At 32.9% G+C, this 24,764-nt stretch overlaps 1 protein-coding gene across 1 annotated transcript; it reads left to right on the top strand.

Moving 5' to 3' along the window:
- The first annotated feature begins 3,293 nt into the window (after positions 1-3,293).
- On the top strand, positions 3,294-11,828 carry LOC124371197. The gene is made up of 2 exons (XM_046829524.1): positions 3,294-3,767; positions 11,622-11,828. The coding sequence occupies exons 1-2, from the start codon at positions 3,294-3,296 to the stop codon at positions 11,826-11,828; spliced, it is 681 nt and encodes a 226-aa protein (XP_046685480.1).
- Positions 11,829-24,764: the final 12,936 nt, after the last annotated feature.

Raw genomic sequence — 24,764 nt, 5'->3', positions numbered from 1 at the left:
TGCTGAAAAATATTGTATTCAATAACAAAATATTTATTAATTTATAATATTATGCAATATGAATCCTGAATATTATAAGTACCCTTTTATGTGCTGAGATAATACCAGACTATTTCAAATAATTAAATATTTAAACTGTTCTATGTTTTTGTGTAATAATAATTATCTATTTTCTCATCCTTGCTAGGTTAGTTTAAATAAAATTAAAAGTTAAATAGGTCGTCTATACAAAGTCTATGATTCTGTTTATAGCAAAAACTACGACAGAGGCAACAAATAAAATATTTCGATTTACCTTTTCGGAGGGCTATCTCTCCGTTTCTTTGTCGGAGTCTCAGATTGGTGAACACTTTAAATGGTAGTCAACAGCTTAGTTAACGATTACTGACTGTTGCAGGATAAAAATATTGTAAGCATCCAATATACGTTGACTTTATTTTAAGATCCCACGATCACAGGTCAAAAATATAAAAAATTTAAAAGTTGGTTTTCATAGAGGCAACGATATACATTGTTAGGATAAAATAATTTCAGTCTAGATCAGTAAATTTGAATTATCTCTCAAAATATTTCCATTAAACGTAATTTAATGAGCCATGTCTAGGTTAAACATTTAATCTATAGTAGCATTTATCAGGGTGTGTACTAGTATTTTCGGGATCTATTTTATTATAAAACACTGTTCACATCTTCCCTAAAAGTTAATTTTGTAAATTACACTTTTAGAGTTGCAGTCATTATTGCCAGTTACAGGATAAGATAAGATAATCAGGCTTTGCTGTTTGTAAATATTTTGAGAACAAATTCAGCTATAGGTTTAAAATTATGCATTTATAATTATTTTTTATGCAGTCAAGATAAGATTCGATGATGCCTCTCTCTCCACGGAATGTACTTCGTATAGCCGAGACACCGGGAGGATTCGCCTACAGCCCTCAGACAGAGAGATTAACTCAAACTCAAACAGTGGCATGGTAGGCGCTGAGGCTGCTGAAGGTCAATCTTTATTATTTTTGCTAAAAGTTAAATCAAGTCAGTTTTTGGAAATCTCAATTAATTATCTTATTACGCCTCTATAAATAAACTAACATAAGCCTGTGACGTGACACGTGGCCTGGAGTTCTATTACCTGGTATATGAAAAGATATGTCACTAGGAAGTAAATCAAAGGATAAATTGTGTTATATTTTAATACAATTACAAAATTATGTAATAAATACGTTTTATAATTATTAGTTTCTGCTAATGTATTGTGTTTACTAGAGAACAAAATTGCAAGTAAGATTGTAATTACTGTAACATCCCGGTTATGTTTCGTGTTATATCCAAAATCCAAATTCACAGAAAGGGCTTTATAAAAAAAGGAAATGTTAAATTTTTCCTACATAAAATTATAATTTATTTTTTGCCCTACAAGGACACTTTTTCTAAATCAAAGTATTTTCAAGAAATGTATCAGAATAAGTAGAGGAAAATGACATTGCAGATCGCAGTTCAGATAATCAGGATATATATCAGGATAATTATTCAATAGATCAGGGAAGATCTTTTTTTTTATTGTTAAACGTGAGCTAGTGATGTAGGGGAGGTGTGTCAAGTCTGGAATTAGATAAGGCGTTCAGCTTGGATAAAATAAATACCAAACACTATTATATACTCAAATGTAGTACTCTACATTCAGATCTAAAATTTGTATTAACAGTATAAAAATCTGTCTGTAACTCAACACTACATACATCTTTTTAACGTTATTACAGACCTGCTCAATTAAAAATAAAATATATAAATACGTACATTAATCACATCATGTATATTCAAAAGCAATATTTTATTTTCGCTCAAACATGATGCCAGGTATCAGATACAAAAAAGAGCGAACTTCTACACTGGTTATTTCGTACGAGTAAACTTGAAGCAAAGTAAATAAGGAACCAATTTCGTTTTTTGAATGTATTAAAAAAATTTTAAGAGGTAATTTCACAGCAATGGTAATTTATTGTCTAGTCCATAATTAAAGATGGAATAATCTCTTGTGGAATCTTCTCGATTATTTCCAAAATGTTTATTATTACGAGTAGCTTGGATATACATATATAAGTATTTATTATTTTTTAAATTTGAGTTTAAATTTCAAGAAAAATCAGGTTGCATGCTTATAAAATGTAAATTGACTCTTGGGTTCGAAACTCAATCTCTGACAATGGGCGTTGCAGTCACTTGGGGCAAAGGTAACAACAGCCATAAAGATAATGTGGAATCAAAGATAATTAAATACAAGGCGTCTGGCGAGGTATAGTAAAAATAAAATCAATAGTGATGAGCAAATCAATGTCTCGTCAGTAGTCGAAGCTTTGTCACGAACAAATTATGACTGATCATCTTTCTCAAATCCTGCTTCAGCGCCTTCGGCAGTTACGCATAATCGTCTTGCGTAAGCGATCTTTAGTCAACTGCTGTGTTGAAACTTCACAGTACTAACTGTTATTTGTTGCCTCAGATTTACGCGTCCTCATTGACATCTTGAAATTCTTACTAATATTATTTATAAATAGTTATTTTTTTCTTTAATCACTAGGCGGTACATGCAACTAGATATAGGATTAAGTTTACTAGCTCAAACATGCACCCCATAACTCAGAATTGTGTATATACTCAGTCCTGCTCCGTCCGCCGAGCTGATAAGGTCGCTCAGCTGCGTAGCTTATCTACTCTCTACCCGTGCACGCCGCGTCGTGTCGTTTTGTCACGCGTTCCATCAAGTAAACTCTCAATCTGTGTTTCTTTATTTTATGTTTGTTAAAGTGTTAATATAAATAATGTCGATCATCTGTGATGTCTGTAACCAATTTTGCGTGCTTGAGGAAGCTGAATCCGTAATAAAATGTGCCGGATGGTGTGTGAAAAAATATTTTCATGTTGTGTGCGTTAAAGACGACTTAGCTGGAAAAAAACTCGTTCATCTCGTGACTGGAGGTGCAGGGACTGTCGTAACACGTCATCAGCTGCCAGCGGCGCCAGTTACGCATCAGGCACTGTTCTTACCAAGGAGTTCTTGGTCCGAGTTTTGGACGAGCTCAAAACCGAGGTCTTCGGAGAATTAAAGATTTTCAAAAAGGAGATGGGCGATCTCTACACTTCAGTTAGCTTTGTTTCTAACAAACTGGATGAGTCAAACAGCCTGATGAAGGAAATAAGAAACCGGCCTTGCCGCCATGAAGAGGGAAAACGAAGAACTGCGATCTCAAAACCGTCATCTGACCTGTGAAGTAGACGTTTTGAAAGGAAAAGTCAGGATGCTGGAACAGTACTCGAGGAAGGATAACGTAGAAGTCAGCGGGCTACCTGTCACCCAAAACGAGGACGTCTTCGATGTGGTGAGAGACCTCGGAGCTGCGATGGGTGTGGACATCCAACAGCAGGACATCTCAACAGCGCACCGTGTTCCTTCATACCAGAGAGACCGCATCCCGTCACTGGTAGTGAAGTTTGTGAGGAGAGCAACCCGGGACGAACTCATCGAAAACTACAGGCAGAAGAAAACAGCGATGACAGCCAGAGACGTCAACCCTGCTTTACCGATGCAAAGGATTTACATCAACAAACACTTGTCGCCGGATAATAAGGTATTCTTGTCAAAGTTGAAAACAAAATGTAAAGAAATAGGTTTCATGTACGCATGGTGCAGGGACGGAAAGTTCTTTGTCAGAAAGTGTCAGGGTGAGAGATACATAAAAATAGACTCGTACAAAGATTTGGAAAAAGCTCAAGTAAGCAGGCTCAAATATCTTGTAAAGCCTTTTTGATCTGATAAACCTTAAATATTTGGCGCTAACTTCTTTTTTTCATTAGTGTTATTCAATTATTTTTTCCCCAACAAACTTACAGTAAACTTTTTATTTTATTTTTTATTTTCTAAACACCTAAATGAGTTTTGAAACATCCAATCTATCGCTAAACGAAGACTTCAACTCCTTTTTTACGCCAAATAACAGAGTAGACAGCCTCAGTTTTATTTATACCAATATAAGAAGTATAAGAAGAAATTTTGACAGTTTCTTAGTAGAGTTAAGCAGCTTAAATCACAAAGTTAATTTCATAATACTAAGCGAAATCTGGATCAACACTGAGGAAGTCTGCTTATATAACATTCCTGGCTATAATACTTTTGCTCATTGCAATGATAGCTATAGAGCGGGAGGAGTGTTATGTTTTGTAGACAAGGACTTGGGTTGTTTATCAGCACAAGTAAATATGACGTCAGCAGACGCATTACTTCTAAATATTAGTTTTAAGAAGTCCTATTTTAAACTCTTCTGTCTGTACAGACTTCAAAACATAACCGGAAATGTATTTTTACAAGAACTGTCGCAAGAAATTGAATCATTGAAAAATAATGTTATTAATGTTGGAGACATTAATATCAATTTAGCTAGTAATAATTTCACTGTAAACACATATCATAGCCTGATGAACAACAATGGTTTTATCTCCTTAGTCAATTCCCCTACCCGCACCACCATTTCAACTCAAAACAATTATTGATCACATTTTTGTAAGAAATCGAGATTTATCACTTTTTCAAAGTGCTATTTTTGACAATCCAATAACCGATCACAATTTTTTAGGGCTAATCTACAACTCCTCTTACCACAATTTGACCCGGGATTCTACTGGAGTTCAGTCAAACAAGAGCAACATAAATTTCAATTTAGTAAAGACAAAATTTACAGCTGGTAAATTGGGATAATTTGTACCTTGATCACAACGTGCATAGCTCTTTTTGCAAATTTTACAATATTTTAACTGCTGTTATTGAAAAAAGTAGTTAACTGCACTAAGTTAGTAAAAGCTAAAAGTATTAGTCATGGATAACTCTCGGTATACTTGAAAAAGTAGAAAAAACGTAAAAAATTTTACAAAATTTTAAAAAGAAGACCCTATGACAGAGCTTTTCAAAATTACTTCATGAAATTTTGTAATAATTTGAAAAATTTAATTACTGTTACAAAAAATGAATATTACACATTAAAGTTTGAAAGTTGTAATAGATATACAGCCCAACAGTGGAAAATAATCAACCATCTGACCAACAGCGTATCTAACAAAAACAGTTGATAAGATAGAATTAGCAGACGGAACAGTAGAGACGGATCCAGGCATTGTCGCTGATGAGATAAGCAACTTTCTTATCTCAGTCCAGTCCGGCCGGCCGACCTCTGTCCCCGCTGTGAACCTCCCGCCTTTTACACACTTACCTACAGTCTTTCTTTATAATGCCTACAAACGAAGATGAAATCAAATCCGTTGTCAAAAGTTTGAAAAACAAAAAATCTACGGGTTTTGACAAAATAAGCGTACAATTACTGAAATTTATTATCGACGAAGTTGCAGCTGTATTGGTATACTTATTTAACAATAGTTTTTATAAATGGAATTATCCCCGAAATTTTGAAATTAAGTCAGTTCCTTTACTAAAATCCAACAACTCGATTAAATTAGACAATGTAAGACCTATCAGCCTGCTTTCTGTATTTTCTAAAGTCCTAGAGAAAATCATGGTAATTCGTCTTGAAAAGTATTTGAACAATTTAAATTTCTTTAGTCCGCCTCAGTTTGGGTTTATTAAAGGAAAGTCAACTGAAGATTCTTTGATAACTGTCACTGAAAAAAATCTACGATGGTATAAATTCTAAATGCAAAATCACAGGACTCTTTATAGATTTTAAAAAAGCATTCGATTTAGTGGACCACGACATTCTTTTGGTTAAATTAGAGGCGGTGGGAATCAGAGGAACCGCTTTGAGCTGGTTCAAAAGTTTCCTCATTGAAAGGAAGCAGCAGGTAAGAGTAGGAAATGTTTTTAGCACACCAAGGATAGTGGAGTCTGGTGTGCCTCAGGGTTCAGTTACTTCTGCTGTTTTGTTTCTTGTTTTTTATACATGATTTGTTGAATTTAAACTTCAATGGAAACATATATGCATTCGCCGACGATTTAGCACTATTCTACTCTCACAGAGATGAAAATTGCATTGGTGACCTAATAAATAAAGATCTCTTATTACTACGGGAATGGTGCCTTGTAAACAAAATGCAAGTTAACGCAAATAAAACTAAATATATTAATTTCGACTTTTATGGTTTTGAAAATACCCTTTCCTATAAAATATCACAACGCAACGTGTAATCTGCAGATTTGTGACTGCCAGGCACTTGAAAAGGTTGCAAACATAAAATATCTAGGAATCACATTCGATGAAAGATTTAGTTTCGACCAACATATAATAAATTTACACAAAAAATGAAGACTATCAATCAGAGTTTTACTTTTTGAGAAACTTCTGCAGCACATTTTTATTAAAATCTCTGTATCTCGCCCTAATAAACTCTCGATTGCAATATGGACTAATATGCTGGGGTGGAACTTATAAATACTTAATTGATAAACTTCGAACAACCCAAAATTATTTTCTGCGCATAATTTTGCATAGACAAAAACGAACATCTTCCTTTCCCCTTTTTAGACAACTAATATTCTACCAATTCAATACATGTTCATTTTTAAAGTATTGCGACTCTTTTATATCAGGAGTGGTAACATAGGTATTGACCATGTTCACTACAACACTCGCTTTGCGCTCAACAAAAACTACCGGTTGCCTAAAGTAAAACAGATCAAGTTTTCGCCACTCTTTCCAGTACTTAGGTCCTAAGGTTGTACAAACAAGTTACCCTTGATCTTAAAAAATATTATAAATTTTAAAATTTTCTGCAAAGAAGTAATAATTTGGCTTCTTTCAAAACAGGATATTGGTTACCTAACCTCAACAATGTACTAGAAGTTTCTTACCTGTGAGGATATATATATTTTGTTTTCATCAATTATTTCATAATTTTGTTGCAAGAAAAGAAAAGAAAAAAAAATAAATTCTTTTTGTTGTTAAAAATGGTTCAAAAAGGCTGTTTTAAACATATGGTTCTACAAGTGATTGTTAAGTTGTTAAGTTTTTGTTAATCTTGTATTAAGTACTTTATGTATTGTCAAATTTTTCAAATGGTAATAAAATAATTATAAACTGTTTTATTTTTCTAACTTTTTAGATTCCATAGATTAAGTAAAAAGTTTTTTTATTAAAATACGTGCTTACTAGTAACTGTTGTTTCCACTATTTTTTGTACTGTTGTTTTCTTTGTAGGTATTCCTTCCAGGGTTTGTATCTGTTTATTTTGTTAGATTGATTGAAACAAGCAATAATTTTTGATCAATTATTTTTGTCATGTACAGATATCGCAGATGGCGACTTTGTGTTTTTTATTTTGTTTTTAAAGTGCTAGACTCATAAGTTTAAATGTTTTTGTAGGTAATGTATTTTTGTTCAAAACTGGTCACACTATTTATAAAAGTGACCAGTATATTTCCAAAACAATGAAAGAATTGTAAAATGTTTGTTAAAATTGGAAATAAATCATTTATTCATTTATTCATCATATGAGCTACTTGTTTAAATAAAAAAATCAATTCAAACTTTTATGAATATTTTGAATATTACAAAGGTAGAGCTTTTGATTGGTGCATTTTATCCTAATTTTGTGTACTTTCCTTATACTCTAGGAATTACGTGCATCGTTAATTTTTTATAACATAAAACATTTTCTAATTGATACTCTGGTACTTTGGGAAAACGGGTAAACAATCGCTTCACGTTAAACCATACTGCAAGAAAAAGGGTAAACGTTAAGAGGAAGGTAGAAGAGGCTGTTAAGTAAGGTAGATAGCGTAAATAATGTAATAGAAATAATATTTTGCTATAACCGTTGTGTACAAGTTTAAATTAACTGAACCACACTTCCTCTGACATCAAGACCTATGGATTGTAATAGAACATCCCTCATTGAATTGTTAAATTAGAAGAATTAAGCACAGTACCATTTTCACAGGTGTTTATCAGAAGATGCGCCTTTTAGGGGTTTTAAGAAATAGTCACTGAATGACTTTCTAATCCATTTGATATTGAAATTTAAAATGAAGATTTAGGGAATATTTATTCGGAGAGTGAAAACATATGTTACCTGAGAACTAAATTGAGATTTTTCTGCGATATAGTATTATTTATTATCAGCTGCTTTAGCTCAGTAGGGAAGAAATACTCAATTCAAAGTCCTTAGCTTTAATTTAACCCGATTGTAATGCGACAAACGGTGTGGCTTTAAGTAATTTTGGAACGAAAGCAAACAATATTTTTTACATTTACATTAGTTGTCCAGATTGAGAACTTGATGTAATAAAAAATCCTTTATCAGTTCGTAGTGCACTCAATTGTGTGGCTGATGAAACAATGAAAATACCTCTTCACCTAGCTTACACTAATTTTGTTAGTCTAGATATCTCTTGGATTGTAGTACCTGCTCATATTTATATCTCTTTAAACGAAAATTACTCCAGATTCCAGAAGTCAGGTCTACGACAGCATATATCAGATGCTACACAATAATTAGTTTTAGCTGTTCCTCCACATAAAATATTTTTCACAAATCAAAGAGTAGGGAAATAACATAAATGCCATATTTATTGATAGTTTGAATCCTATTAAATACATCCGAATGGCTGTTTGACCAAAATAACCTTGTACTATATAAAATACTATCGAAATACGAAACGTCAAAATTAGCGACGCTGCGGCACTCAGAGAGTTAATGGCTAGATTTATAAGGGAACTTGGATTTTTCCAAGGTCGCTGGCCTGTTAACAGCGCCAATAATTTACTTGGGGTGGGGTTACACACAGACATTGTGGAGACCAGCGTCTCGTGCCCCCTCCTACATGGGCTGATCAGAAACGGTCCTGATTTATATTATATATTACAACTTAAATTTATTAGTCGTTTTATATCCGTACATATCTGAAAATCATTGAAATTATATACAACGTATACAGCGATAATGTTTAAATTAAATATATTAGCTTTATATCTGAATCTGATAAACATATAAATTATATATTACTTATATTATTTAATTACACTATTATTGAACTTTCTTTATACCACCAAAGACACTCGACAACATGTGAAATGATGCACAACGAATATTGGAAAAAAGTGTTATTAATTTCATTATATTTTGCATATAGGCTGTAAACGACGGAACGTATATTTTTTTTATTCCATTCGCAAGCTATAAAAATTAATAGGACAAAGCAACACATTCATATGCATAACTGCAACATATATAGGGTCTTCAATTATTGAAGTGTTTTGTTCATAAATTAAGTATAGAAATAATTAATTAATCTACAAATCTATAAATTATTGAACTTTCTTTATACCACCAAAGACACTCGACAACATGTGAAATGATGCACAACGAATATTGGAAAAAAGTGTTATAATTTCATTATATTTTGCATATAGGCTGTAAACGACGGAAACGTATATTTTTTTATTCCATTCGCAAGCTATAAAAATTAATAGGACAAAGCAACACATTCATATGCATAACTGCAACATATATAGGGTCTTCAATTATTGAAGTGTTTGTTCATAAATTAAGTATAGAAATAATTAATTAATCTACAAATCTATAATAAAGAGTTTTTCACAATCGATGAGTTAAAAAATAGAAACTAAGTAAATTAAACCAGAAACTTGTGAGCGAATGTTCGACAAAAACATAAATATATGAATATGACAAAATCAATTACTACTGTATAACTTAAATACTTTGACACGCATGAATGATAAAAATTAAATATGAGTAAGTAAGTAAATTTAGAAATGTACAGTTAGCAAAGGAATACACTTTTAAACAAGTTTCTAACTTTTGCGAGTAGGGGCTCTTTTTAACCTTTCGGATGTTTAATCCACCCATGGTTTCTGACTACGTTACGGCATGTAACGAGGTTACTTTGTTACATTAGCGTTCCTTACGTCTTGTTGGGTCTTTCGATCCTCCGTTGTCATGGTTTATTTACTAAAATAATAAAACTAAATTAAATCGAGAAGTGACATCTTTACCGGTCTGCGCGGGTCTGCCAGGCGGGTTATTTGACCATTTACTTGCGGGATATTTGTTATTTTCAGTCGAGAATAATTGTTTTTGTGCCGACTAAGCCTGTAAGTAGATATGTGTCAATAGATGTGGAAATGTATGTAACATGCCACTTCAAAAACTACAATTAACATCAACCCTAGCCTGCAGTTTCAGTTGTCAATGGCTCATCGTCTCAGCATTCCGGTTTAGTTTAATTTTGTTCCTTGATTTCACTTGATCATCGTTCCTACCGGTCATCTGTTTTGTCACTGTCCACTGTTCGTCTCGTGGGTCGTCGTCTGCTGCTGCTGAGCTCTGCATAGAGGAATCTTTGCCCGAAAGAATCCACGGCCTTCTGAATCTCGTTTACATGGTCGTCTACTCAGTACTATATGAAATTAATATAACGCTACAAAAAGGCTCCCTAGTCCTCCAAACGTACAAAACAACAGCACATTAATAAAATAGTAGACTATTTTAACAAAATAGTCTATGACGTTCTCTTTGTAACGTCACTAAAGGTCAATACTTCAGCTGTCAATAACAATACTCTGTTCTGTAAAGAATACAGCGAATCAACGCATCCTAATCTTATCCCAGTAGTCACAAGCTTCTTGATGTGTTACCTCCATCTGTGCATACGATACTCAATGAAGACAATATCAAGGAGTAAAAAGAATAACTATCGCGTGGAACAGCCTTTGAGCAGCGGCCGACGATCGAACAGCAGAAAAAAATGTTTTATGTCCGCTCTGTGATATAATTGTGGCTGATGATGATGATGCTATTTTTTGTGAAGGGATTTGTAACACCTGGTATCACAGAGTATGTATTGGTATGTCATCAGAACACTACAATGAAACTACAAACAATAAGTATGAAAAATGGATTTGTCCAACTTGTGATCCAAAAAACTATTCTTTTCACTCCAATTCAGAGCACATCCTGCCACCAACTGCCCACAAAACCGTCCGATCACTAGATGAGCTTAAAACAATGCTTGCCTCATGCTCCGAAGAAAACAAACTGCTAATATCGACTGAAATTGGATAAAAGCTTCTTTTACATAATGCCGAATTACAAAAAGAGAACTCTATTCTAACCCAAAAAATGAACTCAATGGAGGCTAAAATTGAGGATCTTTTTAACACAATTCTCCTTAACTGTGAAGGAAGGGATACTGTTGGACAATCTACATGATATAGAGAGACAATTAGACAGAGAAATAAAGTTAAGGAATTGAGATACAGAAGACTTTTGAGGGGCACGATGAGAAGCAACTGCAGTCAATTGATTCCCAAGAGAGGAAAATTGTAACGCTTGAGAAGGAACTCTTATCATTAAGGTCTGAACCTGGGGATATCCCCACCACTATTCGGCAAAAACGCATCTAGTGAGCCATCTTTTCCCACGATATCTCCTAACGCGGCACTGTTGACCATGGAAAATGAACTAAGGACAATGAAAGCTGACCTAGTGGCATTGGTGAAGAACTACCAGTCCCTATATTCCTTCTGCCATGACTCCCATGAAAACCCTTAAAGAGAGGAACCCAGATGTTAAATTAACTCCTGGCATATTTTTCCATGGCAAAGATACAACTTCCACCAACCAGGATCACCCCAACTTCGGCTACCTCCGTCGATGCCGTTTGCACTGACTTGAACTTGGACCAAGTAACGGTACGGGTGGTTCCTACTGGAATCTCGGATCACACTGGACAGCTGTGCTCACTGCAGCTACCGATCTCTCTCAAGAAACCCACATTGTATCCAGAAGAATCACCAATCTCACCAACGTGACCCAGTTAAAAAAATCGTCTGGCTCTGTAATCTTGGGATCATGTAGTGCCTATGCAGTGACACGAACGATGCATATAACAATTTCATTACAACATTCACATAGATCCTTGACCTTACCTGTCCTCCGAGAAAATCTAGGAGTGGGAGAAAACAAAAGAAGAGAGATTTTCTGCAGCGAAGAGGTCAGAGAATTGAAGAGAAGGTTCTTGGAAGCCAACAATCAATATCTTCTCAGTGGAGACCATGGAGATAAAATAAGAGCGAACGCCTTAAAAAAGTCATATGACCTAAAACTAAAAGAGCTTCGTCGCACCTTAAACTCCAACCACATCAGCACATCCGATAATAAAAGAAAGGCCATCTGGGATGTGATTAACTGCGAGAGAAACCCTAACAAAGTCCCACAAACTGAAATAAAATCCTTGTCTGTTGACGAAGTGAACATCACGGATCCTGATGATATTGCTTCCTGCTTTAACCAGTTTTTTCTCGATATTGCGAAAAAATCTCTTCAGTCTTTGGCTGTTGCCTCAAGTCACTCACTTCCTACTCCAACTGTCGAGGAAGTCTGCAACGGCCTAGTGAAAACTGAATGAGTGTACAGCTTACAAACGAGGCGGAATTGATTAGGACGATCGACTCTATAAAGCAAAAACCCTCTGCTGGCTTGGACAAGATCTCTTCCAGAATGGTTAAGTTCTGCAAGTAGTAGCTTCTGGTGCCACTTGTACACATATGCAATCTTTCCTTTCAGCAGGGGCGTTTCCCTTCTAAACTAAAAGTGGCTAAGGTTTTTCCTCTCCATAAACAAGCGAAACAAGAGGACATAGGCAATTATAGGCCAATATCCTTGGTTCCAACTTTCTCAAAGATCGTCGAGACGATTGTCATAACAAGACTATTTCATCACCTCAATATAAATGGCCTTCTTACCAAATGTCAGCATGGTTTCATGAAGGGTAGGTCGACACTGACAGGTTGGGTGGACTTCTTCTAGAGGACATCATCGACAATATAGAGAATGGCTACTCCGTCTCCGGGATCTTAGTCGACATGAGTAAGGCTTTTGATTGCCTAGGCACGAATTGATTCTAGCAAAACTGAGCTTCCTGGGAATAGATGGAAAGGCTCTCTGCTGGTTCTCTGACTATCTGGAAGACAGGTCACAAATTGTGGATATTTCTCACGTCACTGGGGGGAAGTTGTGCATGTCAAGATCCTGTCCTCTGCCTGTACGCTGAGGTGTGCCTCAAGGATCAGTGTTGGGACCTGTTATGTTTATATTGTTTACTAATGACCTACCATCTTATGTCAACCCCTATTTCAATTGCTATATGTATGCCGATGATACCGTCATCTTATCATCAGGGAAGAATGTGGATTCAGTTGAGGTCAATTCCTTCATTGCTTTGAGTGTGACCTCTGACTACTGCTCCAGGAATGACTTGGTTCTAAACAAGGAAAAAACAAAGCAGTTGCTGTTCGGACCAAAGAAAAAGCTAATAAGTGGTATCCCAAACCTTCTTGATCACAAAACAACACCAAACACCTGGGTGTTGTTGTGGATGTCGACCTCTCTGGGAAGAATCATATAGATTGTCTTTGCAGGAGACTTAGCACATGCCTTATTTGCCATTAAAAGAATTGTAGCTGTGGGAATTGAGGAGGCAGTCAGAGCGAACTTTCTTACTTTGCTTTGTTTGCACGATAGTTATATATGACCTATGGGATCGCTTTGTAGGGTGGATCGTCCTGCTTCAATTTGGAGAGAATCCTACTTGTCCAGAAGAGGGCGATTCGAGCAATGGCTGGACTGGGATTCCGTGAAGGCTGTAGGGAAACCTTCCGTAAGTGGGAAATCCTAACCGTGGTACCAGCTTACATCTTGGTAACTATAATGGTAGTCTGCAATAGCAGCTCACCGATAAAATTCAGCTATCCACAAGCACCGAACCAGGAATGCTCTCTCTCTCTCTCTCTCTCTCTCTCTCTACTCTCTCTCTCTCTCTCTCTCTCGGTTACAAATTCTGTTCTGACTTGAGGGATATATAATTAATTTATTAGCATAGGTAAATTAAATTTTTTATGATATATTGGGACCTTAATAAGTTAAGAATTCTAATGTTACCTGATATAAAACAATAAGGCTTATAGTGCTAATAATAGCATTAACCTATTAAAAAACTGTTAACTTTGAAATTAACACAAGGGATGAATGTGACATTGTAAAATTTTTTCTATAAAGATTTTAACAATAAAATTCATAGAATAAATAATGTCATACATCTTTCTTTGCATTGAATTCCATGAAGTAATTTTTTGCGATAGTTGATCAAATGTATTGACAAAAACTGATTTTAGAATTTTATAATCTGCCTCATATTTTTATATTGTTTGAAACATCCAAGGTTAACCCTAGACGTGGTAAAAGACTTTTCACTTTGTGTTTTAAAGTGTTTGCACGTCGGTTAAATACTTTGACAAATCCTATGTTAGATACGCACCCAGAAGCAAGAGAGGCCACGGAGAAAACCCTGGCTTCAATAAAACAAAAGTTAATTTCTGAAGGTTTTTAGAAAAAATGTTTTATTGTATTTAAATATATACCTACTGCATAATAACATTATACATTACATCGTTATATCGTTACAATATACTGCATCAGGACAATTCTTTATTAAAATACACTTCATAACAAATATTTTTAAATTATAAAATGTTCATGTCAATAAATAACATTTATATGTTATACTTTGATTGTTTACTTTTGTTTTTGTTTATGTTTGAATTGTTTATGTGTTCATTTTGGATTGTTTACGGTATCAACCATTCTTATATTAGTAGCATATTAAAACTTCGATATTTACTGTGGATTTTAGATGGGATTTTAACATATACTATTATATAAAAAAATATACGTACAGCGTAAACAAAGATTACATACCAAAAAACTATTTTGAGAAAAACTAAAATGATTGACGAGAGCTTTTTACATTAAATAACGTCATTAAAAAAAATAACGTTTGTGCAACACTCCAATTGAAATACAAACAAGATTCCTAACATATGAAGTCGTTTCATTTTCTTAATTAATATTAATTATAAATTAAGATACGATTTCACATCTGTACATGTCTAAATTTATATCATATTAAATTAAGCTACTTCCTATGAAAAAGAAACAATGCAAGCACTAACTTTTTAAATAGCATACAATATATAAATTGTACTGCAAAATATCTAAAAACTTATTGAATTTCACTATGATAACATGTAAAGTAATAATCAAGAGCTCTGTGCGCCAAGTGGCAAAAACATGCTATGATGTATACTAAAAGTGTAGGTCTCAAACAAGCGTCTAAACCATGACCTTATTAGAGCCATCCATCATATCTAAGTATTATCAAGGGTCGATAAATCTCGAAACATCGTCTGCACAATATTTCCTTCACTGTCTCGTCGTAACGTTTTGTTTCTATCTTCCAAGTTTTCCCCCACATTTAATTGTTCGATATTGAGGTCAATACTGTTAAAAAAGATTCCTATCATAGGTACAAACAAATCTATTTTTTAAGTCCACATAGATTATAAATTTAAAAATATATGTTAAATAACGAAGAAAACTTGAGGGTCAAACATATTAATGATTTCCAATTAACATACGCTTAGTCACTGTGTAGTTATAAATATTTAAGTTTTTTATAACATAATAATAAAAAGGCTCACCTACTTCGTCCCCATATTTTTCTGCCGAGACAATCGCTATTAAGTATTGGCCTCTTTTCAGTTCTGAGTGGTTGGCCATTTAGGGAAGACCTATTGGGACCTGTATTTTTATTAGGTTTTAAGCAGTACTTTTCTTGAATTAAATTCAATTGTAGAGGTAGTTCACACAGAATATGGTTGTTGCGATTTCTGACGTCTGCGTATTACAACGCTCTGGTGTGATTTTTTATTTTAAATTAGATAGTAGTTGTGTGTAGCTATATGTGTCCTTAGTAATAGATCAGATTACAGATCTGAAAACGGTGTTACTGCTTTTTTGTCTCACACCGAGCCATAGCATCTAAAAAAATCATGTCTGGAAGCATCCTGAACCAAATATTTCAAATAAAGAATGTATTTTAGTTTAATCTGTAACAAAACAACACTCATTAATGCATACTCATATCCTTAATGTTTGTATAATGCAAAACATATCTACATATCTATACATATTATGAAAATTAAAACAATTTTTGTATGATATATATTTCAGGTCATATATATTTACGTGAGTGTCTAGTGATGTATTATTGGAAATTTAAAATAGCATTTGACTTTTGAGATTATACGGTTTCATTTGCAAATCTCTCTAGTAGTCCAAGTAAACGCTTATAATGGTTTAAGAGATAATTACAAATAATTTAATACTCATATTGTAGTGAGTTTATACAAAATGGAGAGAGAACATTTGTGGCTAACAAAATTGAAATTATTACAAATTTGTTCAACAATATAATAACTAACATATTTTAGCTACGAGATCAGTCCTAGCCGTGCTTTGTCGCACCGAGCGGATGACGCAAAACATGACTTGATGAGATCTGGTAAGTAACAATATTTCACTGTCGGTGTTAAACATTGTTATTGACGGCAACTATCTGCTGCTCTGGGGCCCGATTCAAGGAATATACGACGTATCATATATATTTTTTTTATTCTTGATAATATATTTTGTACTGGATTAATATAATAATATAAATAAAATTTTCAAATGCCGCCTATTACTAATCCTAAAATTAATGTAATTTAAATCAGTTTTTATAAACAGTTAAATAAGTCTGTGATAGGATTATTACTATTAACAACCTCTTTTATATGAGCCATATCCAGTATTCAATATATTATATTAAAATTAATTTAGATTGGAACTTGTTCGATGGAATATTTGAGCTATTGTTTAACAAGCAGCCTGCCTGTCGTAAAATGGGCGACCACTGTTGTTATGGATGATATGGATAAAATAATTATATATGTTAAGTTTTATGTCAATACATTGTTTAACATACAGCATATGCAAATGCCTAAAGTAAAAAAAGATCATTTGCTATTTATATTGTTTTCATATAAGTATTTAGTATAGGATATTAGTTGCACGAGTAACCACCCATTTTAGGCCACGTATATCTAAGTGTCTTCAAAGCCCCCATCAAATTTGACGAACAACTTCCAGTGATCAGCAGTATAGAGCTTCAATGGGCAGATGAACATAAAACTAGACTATGTTGTAGGCTTTCTCATCGCCATTCTGGTTCAGGAACTTGCTTTTTATTAATAACTTTACAAATAGTATCTCTATTTATTGTATAACTTAAGACGTAACTGGATTATTATGAAAGATTTCTGAGTAAAATACATTCACAAAAAACTCAAAATGCTAAATCTTTAAAGAAATGTTTGGCTAAAAATTAATTAATCTTGTTCGAATTTTAAAATTTAATTTATAACAATAATCAAGCTAACCTGTTGTTTAGTAAATGTTCCTAGTCATATAATTTTTTAATCCTAAAATAATGCACTATTTCCTCTGTACCATCATCGTCTCATTGTTAATTAAACTAATAAGTATCGTAATGACCTAACCTGTTTTAAAACCGATTTCTTAATATTTTCGGAAACATAATAATGAATAGTATTTCGAGAGCGCTTCATTCTCTAATGTTAGCGAAATAGCTCAGAAGCTGGGCTACTTCATAATAGTAAATTTTATATTGCGAAATATGTATGATAGCTATTTTTACTTCATATACATGTCAAACCTTTACATAAAAAAATTATTCTGCATTTAAAATATATTTTCCTTTCTAAAAGTCAAGTTATGACTTGGATCTGAACTTTTGATCTGGAAAAGTAACAGGATTTTGGACAATTGACTTTTTAAACCTTACCAACCAATTATATTACCTCCTATCGTTAACTGATATTGGCACTCTTCCTCTAGGAACAAACACCGCTACAAACTTTAAAAAGTATTTCGTATTCGTGGCTGATGCAATAATTAACATCAAAGTCTTCAAACATCTTCAGTTAAACTGAGACTGCCAATAATCAGCAGTCGTTTGTTAGATTAGTTGATGAAGGAGCGCAGCTTTATTGTCACTGGCTGTACTTTAACTAAACGAACAGTTGTGATACATATGCCTTCCATAACATAACTTTTAGAATAACCATGCTATATTCATTTGTTAAAGTTATTTTTCTTTTATACTATTTCGAAAGTTTCTGTTATTACAAGGACCTTAATTATAGATGGACTAGTTTTTTTTTTCGTTTTTCAAATTAAAATAAACATTTTTTAAACCTGGTAGTGTGCTCATAATATATATAGGTAAAAATTCAACAAATCTCATTAAAAAATTTCAATGAGATCTATTACAATATTACTTTAAAAATGTTAAATGACCGACCTTGGCAGGGATTGGGACTGCCTGTGCTTAATACAGTTGCCGTGCATTCACCACTGTTACTAGAATCAACAGCAATGGCTGCAATGACACTGTTAAGCGCACACAGGTTAGAGCATTCCATGGTACTAGGGCCAGTCCTTGGGCAAGTCGTCGCCTTTTTACCACGTAATACTCCCCTCCCTTATTAGGTTGGAGAAATGGGGTATAATGGTTTACGTCACGTTTGCTGCTATCTGTCGTAGAAAATATGCATCCACACTGCAAGAGTATAATATAGAACCGTAATTTATCTTTGTTACTTATTGAACTGTACGTTATAAATACTTTATAAAAGCAATTTTTATTTTCGAATTATATATTTCATAAAGAATCCACTAATACTCATAACTTATAAGGAATCCAAGTAAATATAGGCAAGAAATGAGTATTTATATCTAAGAACCGGTTGAGATAAATAGAAAACTTATTTCATGCTCGGTTGCCATTTAAATATTATAACTAAAGGTGCTACGCGATATGATTGTCTGATTTGCGTTTGGAGTTTTACTCTGTCAGAAAGTCTTGAAAAATCTTTCAAAATCTTTCAAGTGTACTAGGTGCTTACTTGAGAGGTATACCGATATTATTATAGTATTGAAGTTGTATTAGAATATTGAAAGGATGATAATTCCACGTTCAATATACCATCGTAAACACCACCACTAAATGTTGTACCGACCTATTACGAATACAAGTTTGTAAAAATACTTTAATAATTTTAACATTAGTTTCCATAGAAACTTTCTAATAATGCAAATCAGAGATTGATGAATATGTGTTTATATTACAATGTATAATTAATATAAATATATTATGTTAATAATGTCTATATAATATAAAAACATTATATAATTATTTTATAAATATAAATAAATGAATAAATATATATGTATAATAATTGAATGGGTTGGAGTTATTGTAACTGAAAATTTAAATCAAAATCAATAACACTAACTCATTTAGTAACATACATGAAACTTGTCATCCATATTTTAAAGATGATACATGATACAGTAAAGTACATGTTCTTCCCAACCCATTTCAGCTATATCATACTATTTCCTCGGTCCAGTCTAGGAATTATATAAATATTTATATACCTAATAAGTATCGTATAACTTATCAGTTAGAAATAGATGAAACGTCCCCTCGACGATTTTTAAAATAAACATTTAATTTAGCGTCTCGTGTATTGCTTTGTGATTCCACTTGCTACATAATAATTAACCCTGCAAGTGTTGATCATCAAAATTTTGGTGGTTATTTTCCATCCTGTAATATTGTTCGTCAAAAATCTTGACGATCAAACATTTCCTTGCATAATCACTCATTACAGTATATTCCGGCAACGTATCGATTCGATTCATGCACCATTGGATTCGGGAAGAAAAAGCCAAAAAAATACTAGTTTTATTCCTCTTTGTATTGTAGTTGCAACGTACCTAGTTCGTAGTTTGGAATGTAAAAGAAAACGATGCAGTTTATTGTGACCGCCATGTTGTCGCTGCCGTTCTGATTTGTTTCTGTGACGAGTCGTGTTTATTTGTAAGTTTTATTTGTGTTTTAGTGTGTAGTGAGTTGTTACATATTGCAGTAGTGCAAATAAATATATATTACAATAAATAAATTTCTTTTTTACTGAAATATGTTTGATGAATTATCGAATCTGTGTAGGCTATGGCAAAATGACTTGACTAAAATTCATTTCTCGTAGTTTGTTATTGTTTTTCACTCACTAAACGTTATTTTAGGCACTCTTTTAGTTCTGAAATAACAATTTTCACAACCAAATATATATTTACCGTAATTTCTTTGGTTATGTATGATAACTGGTTGGACCATTCCAGGGTCATTGTTAGTCGCGTAGGCTATATACCGTTTATATTAGTAATACATGTAGTTGTGGAATAAAAATATATGTAATATATTTAGACACAGTTTATGGTTTTCTAAAACTACATAAAATTTCCTATCAGATGTAAACCTTAGATTTATAAATTTGGATATAATACAAGCTTTGAAAAACATTTTATACTTTGCTCTTTGAAAATTTTTCGCAAAAGTTTTGAGTAATGACAAAACGAAACTTTTTTCGACTCTTCAAAAAAAGATTTATGGAATTTATTTTACTGCTGCTGTACAGTTTACTTCATTCTGAGTAATAAAATATGCAATATAACATGTATTCAAGTAAAACTGTATTAGTAAAACTTTTATTAGCAAACTCTTACATACGAGTATACACACTTTTTCACAATTTATGCGCATCGCTGCTTTTTGTTACATAGCGTTATTATAGTCTCATACATTTGTATAATGATTATGTTTTTCTGAAACTAAAATAAATTTGACACAAAATGGATAACTCACTTTAATAGTTTTTCTTACTATAACTTGGTTTGCTAGGTATGGTCCCCCCTAAAATTAAAAAAAAATTTAAAGTTTGAATTTCATGGAAAAAAACTTTTAGTAAAGATTTGTTTTGCCAACTTTAAATGCTAATATTATTATATGTTTAACTCTGAACACAAATATATATATACTTATATATATATATATATATATATATATATATATATATATATATATATATATGTATATATATTACTTTTAATTTATATTTTTAATAAATTTTTTTTAACCCTTGCACGAGGCTCTAAAACATGCTGCCACTACAGGAAAAAATGACCGCCACTTGGAGGGTTAAGGACTCTCTGCGCTCGCTAGTTTCCTATAATCGTAGTCATGGAGAGAATGGTTTGTTCAATCATGGTAATGCCCAGTTCCTCCGTATTTGCTTCTTGAGGGTACTATAAATATACCATCCCACAATGTTTAAGGCAAGCAAATTTAATAACTTACATGTAAAAATTCAAGTTTACTACATTAAGTTGAACTAAGAAGTGTTGTTACTTCTGCTATGAGCAGCTTTCCATGGACGCAGCCTTAGGTGGAGACTTCTAAGCTTTCATTCTAAAAATATAAAAATATTTCAAATATTAGTTACTAATGTAAAACATAATCGAGCTGTCGTAATATAATTTTACACACAATATTTGATTACATTTAACAGATTCTTGTAATTAATATTTTGCATCTTTAGAGATCAAGATGGGATTAGTACATATTTAGAATTCAGAGAGGCGTATCCCGGAGGAATTATCGAAACAATAATAGGCCTATATTCATCCCAGGGACCCTAAGAAGACCTGCATTTGGACCAAGAAGAACCAATATGTACCAAGTTTAAAGCCTCTTTAGCCTCCGTAGAGTTATCGGACAGAAGGGCTGGCCGATGTATGACATGATTTCAATAAGGCCTTGTCGGTTTCTTAATATTTCTCATAGTAGAAAGATAGTAAAATAACCCTTTGTAGTATTCTTTAACATGAAATAGCTCAAATGAATACAAAAAATAAGTACATGCAATATGTGATAATACATATATATATTATAAGTTCTATTTTATAATACTTAAAATAAATTAATGTAAGCGCTATATAGAGCTCGTAGTAGTTTCCAAATGAAATTTCACTCTAGTCACATTTGGCGAAGAAGATATATCTGATGAGTTGAGTACAAGTGCCAGATGTAAAATACCTAATGTCACTTTTATCAATCAACAAATAGGGATAGGTACTTCAAGGAAGACTAGACTGTATTTGGTGTACGAGAACAAGTACGACCTCACGTAAAATGGTGAAACAAGATCAACTTTCAAAACGCTAAGACGGATTGCTACTGTAGCGCTAATATTATTGATCTGTTTTATCATTTAACTTTCAAACGTTAGCAAATTTACCATAAATACCTCAAAATCAAGAAATGAATAATAGATCAGGGTTTATAATACAAAGTTAAAACAAACATCCCAATTTAAATCTTCAGCGCTATATATTTTATACAGAAACAGTAGATTTAATAGTCATTTTATTAATTGGTAAACTTTAAATGCAAATTATGTGTATTTTTTCAGAATTAAATTAATTTTAAATACTTTATATCGACGTGTATAATCTCTCAAGGCAGTGCTTGAAATGTTTGGTATAAGTTTATTTTTTCTTCTAATCTCAGTTACATCGGTAAAATATAGCTCAGCGTGATTATTTTTTATTTTTTAAATATCAATCAAGAATCTATCAATATGTCATTAATATTTTAGGTACTTCTTATGACGCAAATATTTAATATCTTGCCTAAATGTAGACTGATAATTTTTTTTTATATAATCTAATTTTTAATTTTAACACTTAGGACACATATATTGTGTCGTCACACACGTCACAATGATAATTTACTAATAATGTTTTAATCTATTCGTGCAGATGTAGATTGTATACGACAGATAGCAACACACATCACGCAACACTAACCTATTCTACGATACATATGGCTTCCATACCATAAAATTTAAAAAATTTAATAGTATTTTCCTTTTTGAATTTATTTTCCTTCTCGATTATTTCTTAAGTTTATGTTATTAAGTAGCTTAATCATGGAGAGGACTAGTACTTTTGTTTTATTGAATTTAAATATCAGTTATAAGAAACACCAGGTTGTGTGCTCATATAATGCTTTTATATCGGCTTATGAGCCGAGTCTATGGTCTATGGTTTATATACCGTGGTCCATAGACAACTTAGTCTGTGAACTAAGTGATTCAATCTCTAACAATAGTTGTTTTCGGCACATGAGGCAAGATAGCAACAGCTATAAAGAAAAGGTAGGAACAAATTACAAATTAAGGGGGTCTCTGGAGGGTACTACTGGGTAAGGAATACTCAACAGAAAAATTTGGTGATGCTCGGAATCCGAGTTACTAGGTCTGGCCGCTGGGTCGCACTATGGGCAATGTTACTGTGACACTTCTGTTTTATAACTGTTGAATGTGTGGGATTGTTTAGGTCAGTAAGCCAAAAGACTAAAAACACAATTTCTCAATCAGCAGCCATGCTTAAAAAGTTTTCTAGTTTTATCATTAAAGCAGTTGTTTTTCGAAGCCTTGACAACGAAAAAATTAAGACTAAACATCTTAAGCAGATCCTGGGTCAGTACCTTTAACTGGTAAACATAAACCGAACTGCGCTAGCCTTCAGATAACTACTGTGCGATAAAGTCATAGTACTAAGTGTTATTTATTAAACATTAGCAAAGTAGCCTGTTTCACGTGTCCTCGTTGAATGTCTGTAATTCGTAATAATGTGCTTTATAATGGGTCATCCTTTCTTCTTTGCTCACTATGTTGTCAGGGTTGTACACGCAATGTGATATAGGATCAGGTTCACTAGTTCAAATATTATTTATTAATTTTTAATACAATCCCCTATAGTTTATGTTGATAAATATTTTGCATATATCAAGGGGAAGGTTTTATTCATTCATTTAATACCCAAACGTAAATTAAAATTTTTTACCTTCCTCATACACCTGGAACATGACTTTCCATCACAGTTTTCGACAATACGAACAATCTTTGTAACATAAATTTACTGTATACCACAAGAGAGGGTAAAGCGTTACTTTAAAGTTTAACAATACTGCAAAGAGAAAGAGTAATAGTTGGGAGGAAGGTAAGAGACTGTTAAAATAGGGGTAGGTAAAAATTTTTATAGAAGTAAAGTTTTAGTTATACTTGTTATTTTAATAGTCAAACTAATTGTATTATACTTCCTGTGATATCAATATGTGTGGATTTTAATAAAATATCCTTCACTGCATTGCTACAATTGCAGCAGATGAATAAAATGGGATCATTTAAGCAATTGACAGTCAGAAGACTAGTATAGTATTTATAAAATCGTTCCCATAAGTGAGAAAATAATAAAAAAGAGCCTTACTGAGTTCAAATATCTGTTTAACCGTTTATAAATCAACAAAAATAGTCATCAGTGACTGTTCTCTCGGCTTAACTCACAGTTTTTCATCTCGTTTCTGAATTTTCTCATGAACTTCACATCAACAGAAACAAACAACAGAAAGTATTTTACACTCAGACAATGGCAAGCTACGCACCAACAGTTTTTTAATCTTAAATAGACCATGGGTGTCTATACAGACTTTTAGCGTTTTTTTTAATGTTAGACATCAAGTTATGCCTATTTTCCTGTACTTATTGAACTATTCAGCATGAATCTGTTTTCAGAGGGAGTAGAATATTTCTAGAGAAATGCCTTACGAGATTTTTTAACCAATTCATTAGAGGTTGTTTTATGGCGGGTTTATTCAATTATGATTGGCCCACACAGAACTATGAAAAGATATGAAATAACATTTAATCCATAAGACTAGACATGTCAACACTAGATGTAGGTTTAAAGCAGTGTTATATAAACTATGATATTTTTATAAGAGTCAAACAATCGTATACACACTGCCAGTGCATGCATAACGTATTTTCATACATTTTTGTAACAACAGGACTTCTTAAATCGATATCAGGTTTTCTGAC

The sequence above is a fragment of the Homalodisca vitripennis genome, unplaced genomic scaffold, assembly GCF_021130785.1.
Source record: "Homalodisca vitripennis isolate AUS2020 unplaced genomic scaffold, UT_GWSS_2.1 ScUCBcl_1065;HRSCAF=4218, whole genome shotgun sequence".
NCBI classification, from domain to species: Eukaryota; Metazoa; Arthropoda; class Insecta; order Hemiptera; family Cicadellidae; genus Homalodisca; species Homalodisca vitripennis.
This window is presented reverse-complemented; position numbering and strand designations above follow the sequence as displayed.

Coding starts and splice junctions, on each gene's coding strand:
- LOC124371197 (XM_046829524.1), top strand. CDS start 3,294: ATGCTGGAACAGTACTCGAGGAAGGATAACGTAGAAGTCAGCGGGCTA. Junction 3,768..11,621: donor AAGATTTGGAAAAAGCTCAA/GTAAGCAGGCTC, acceptor TCCATGGCAAAG/ATACAACTTCCACCAACCAG.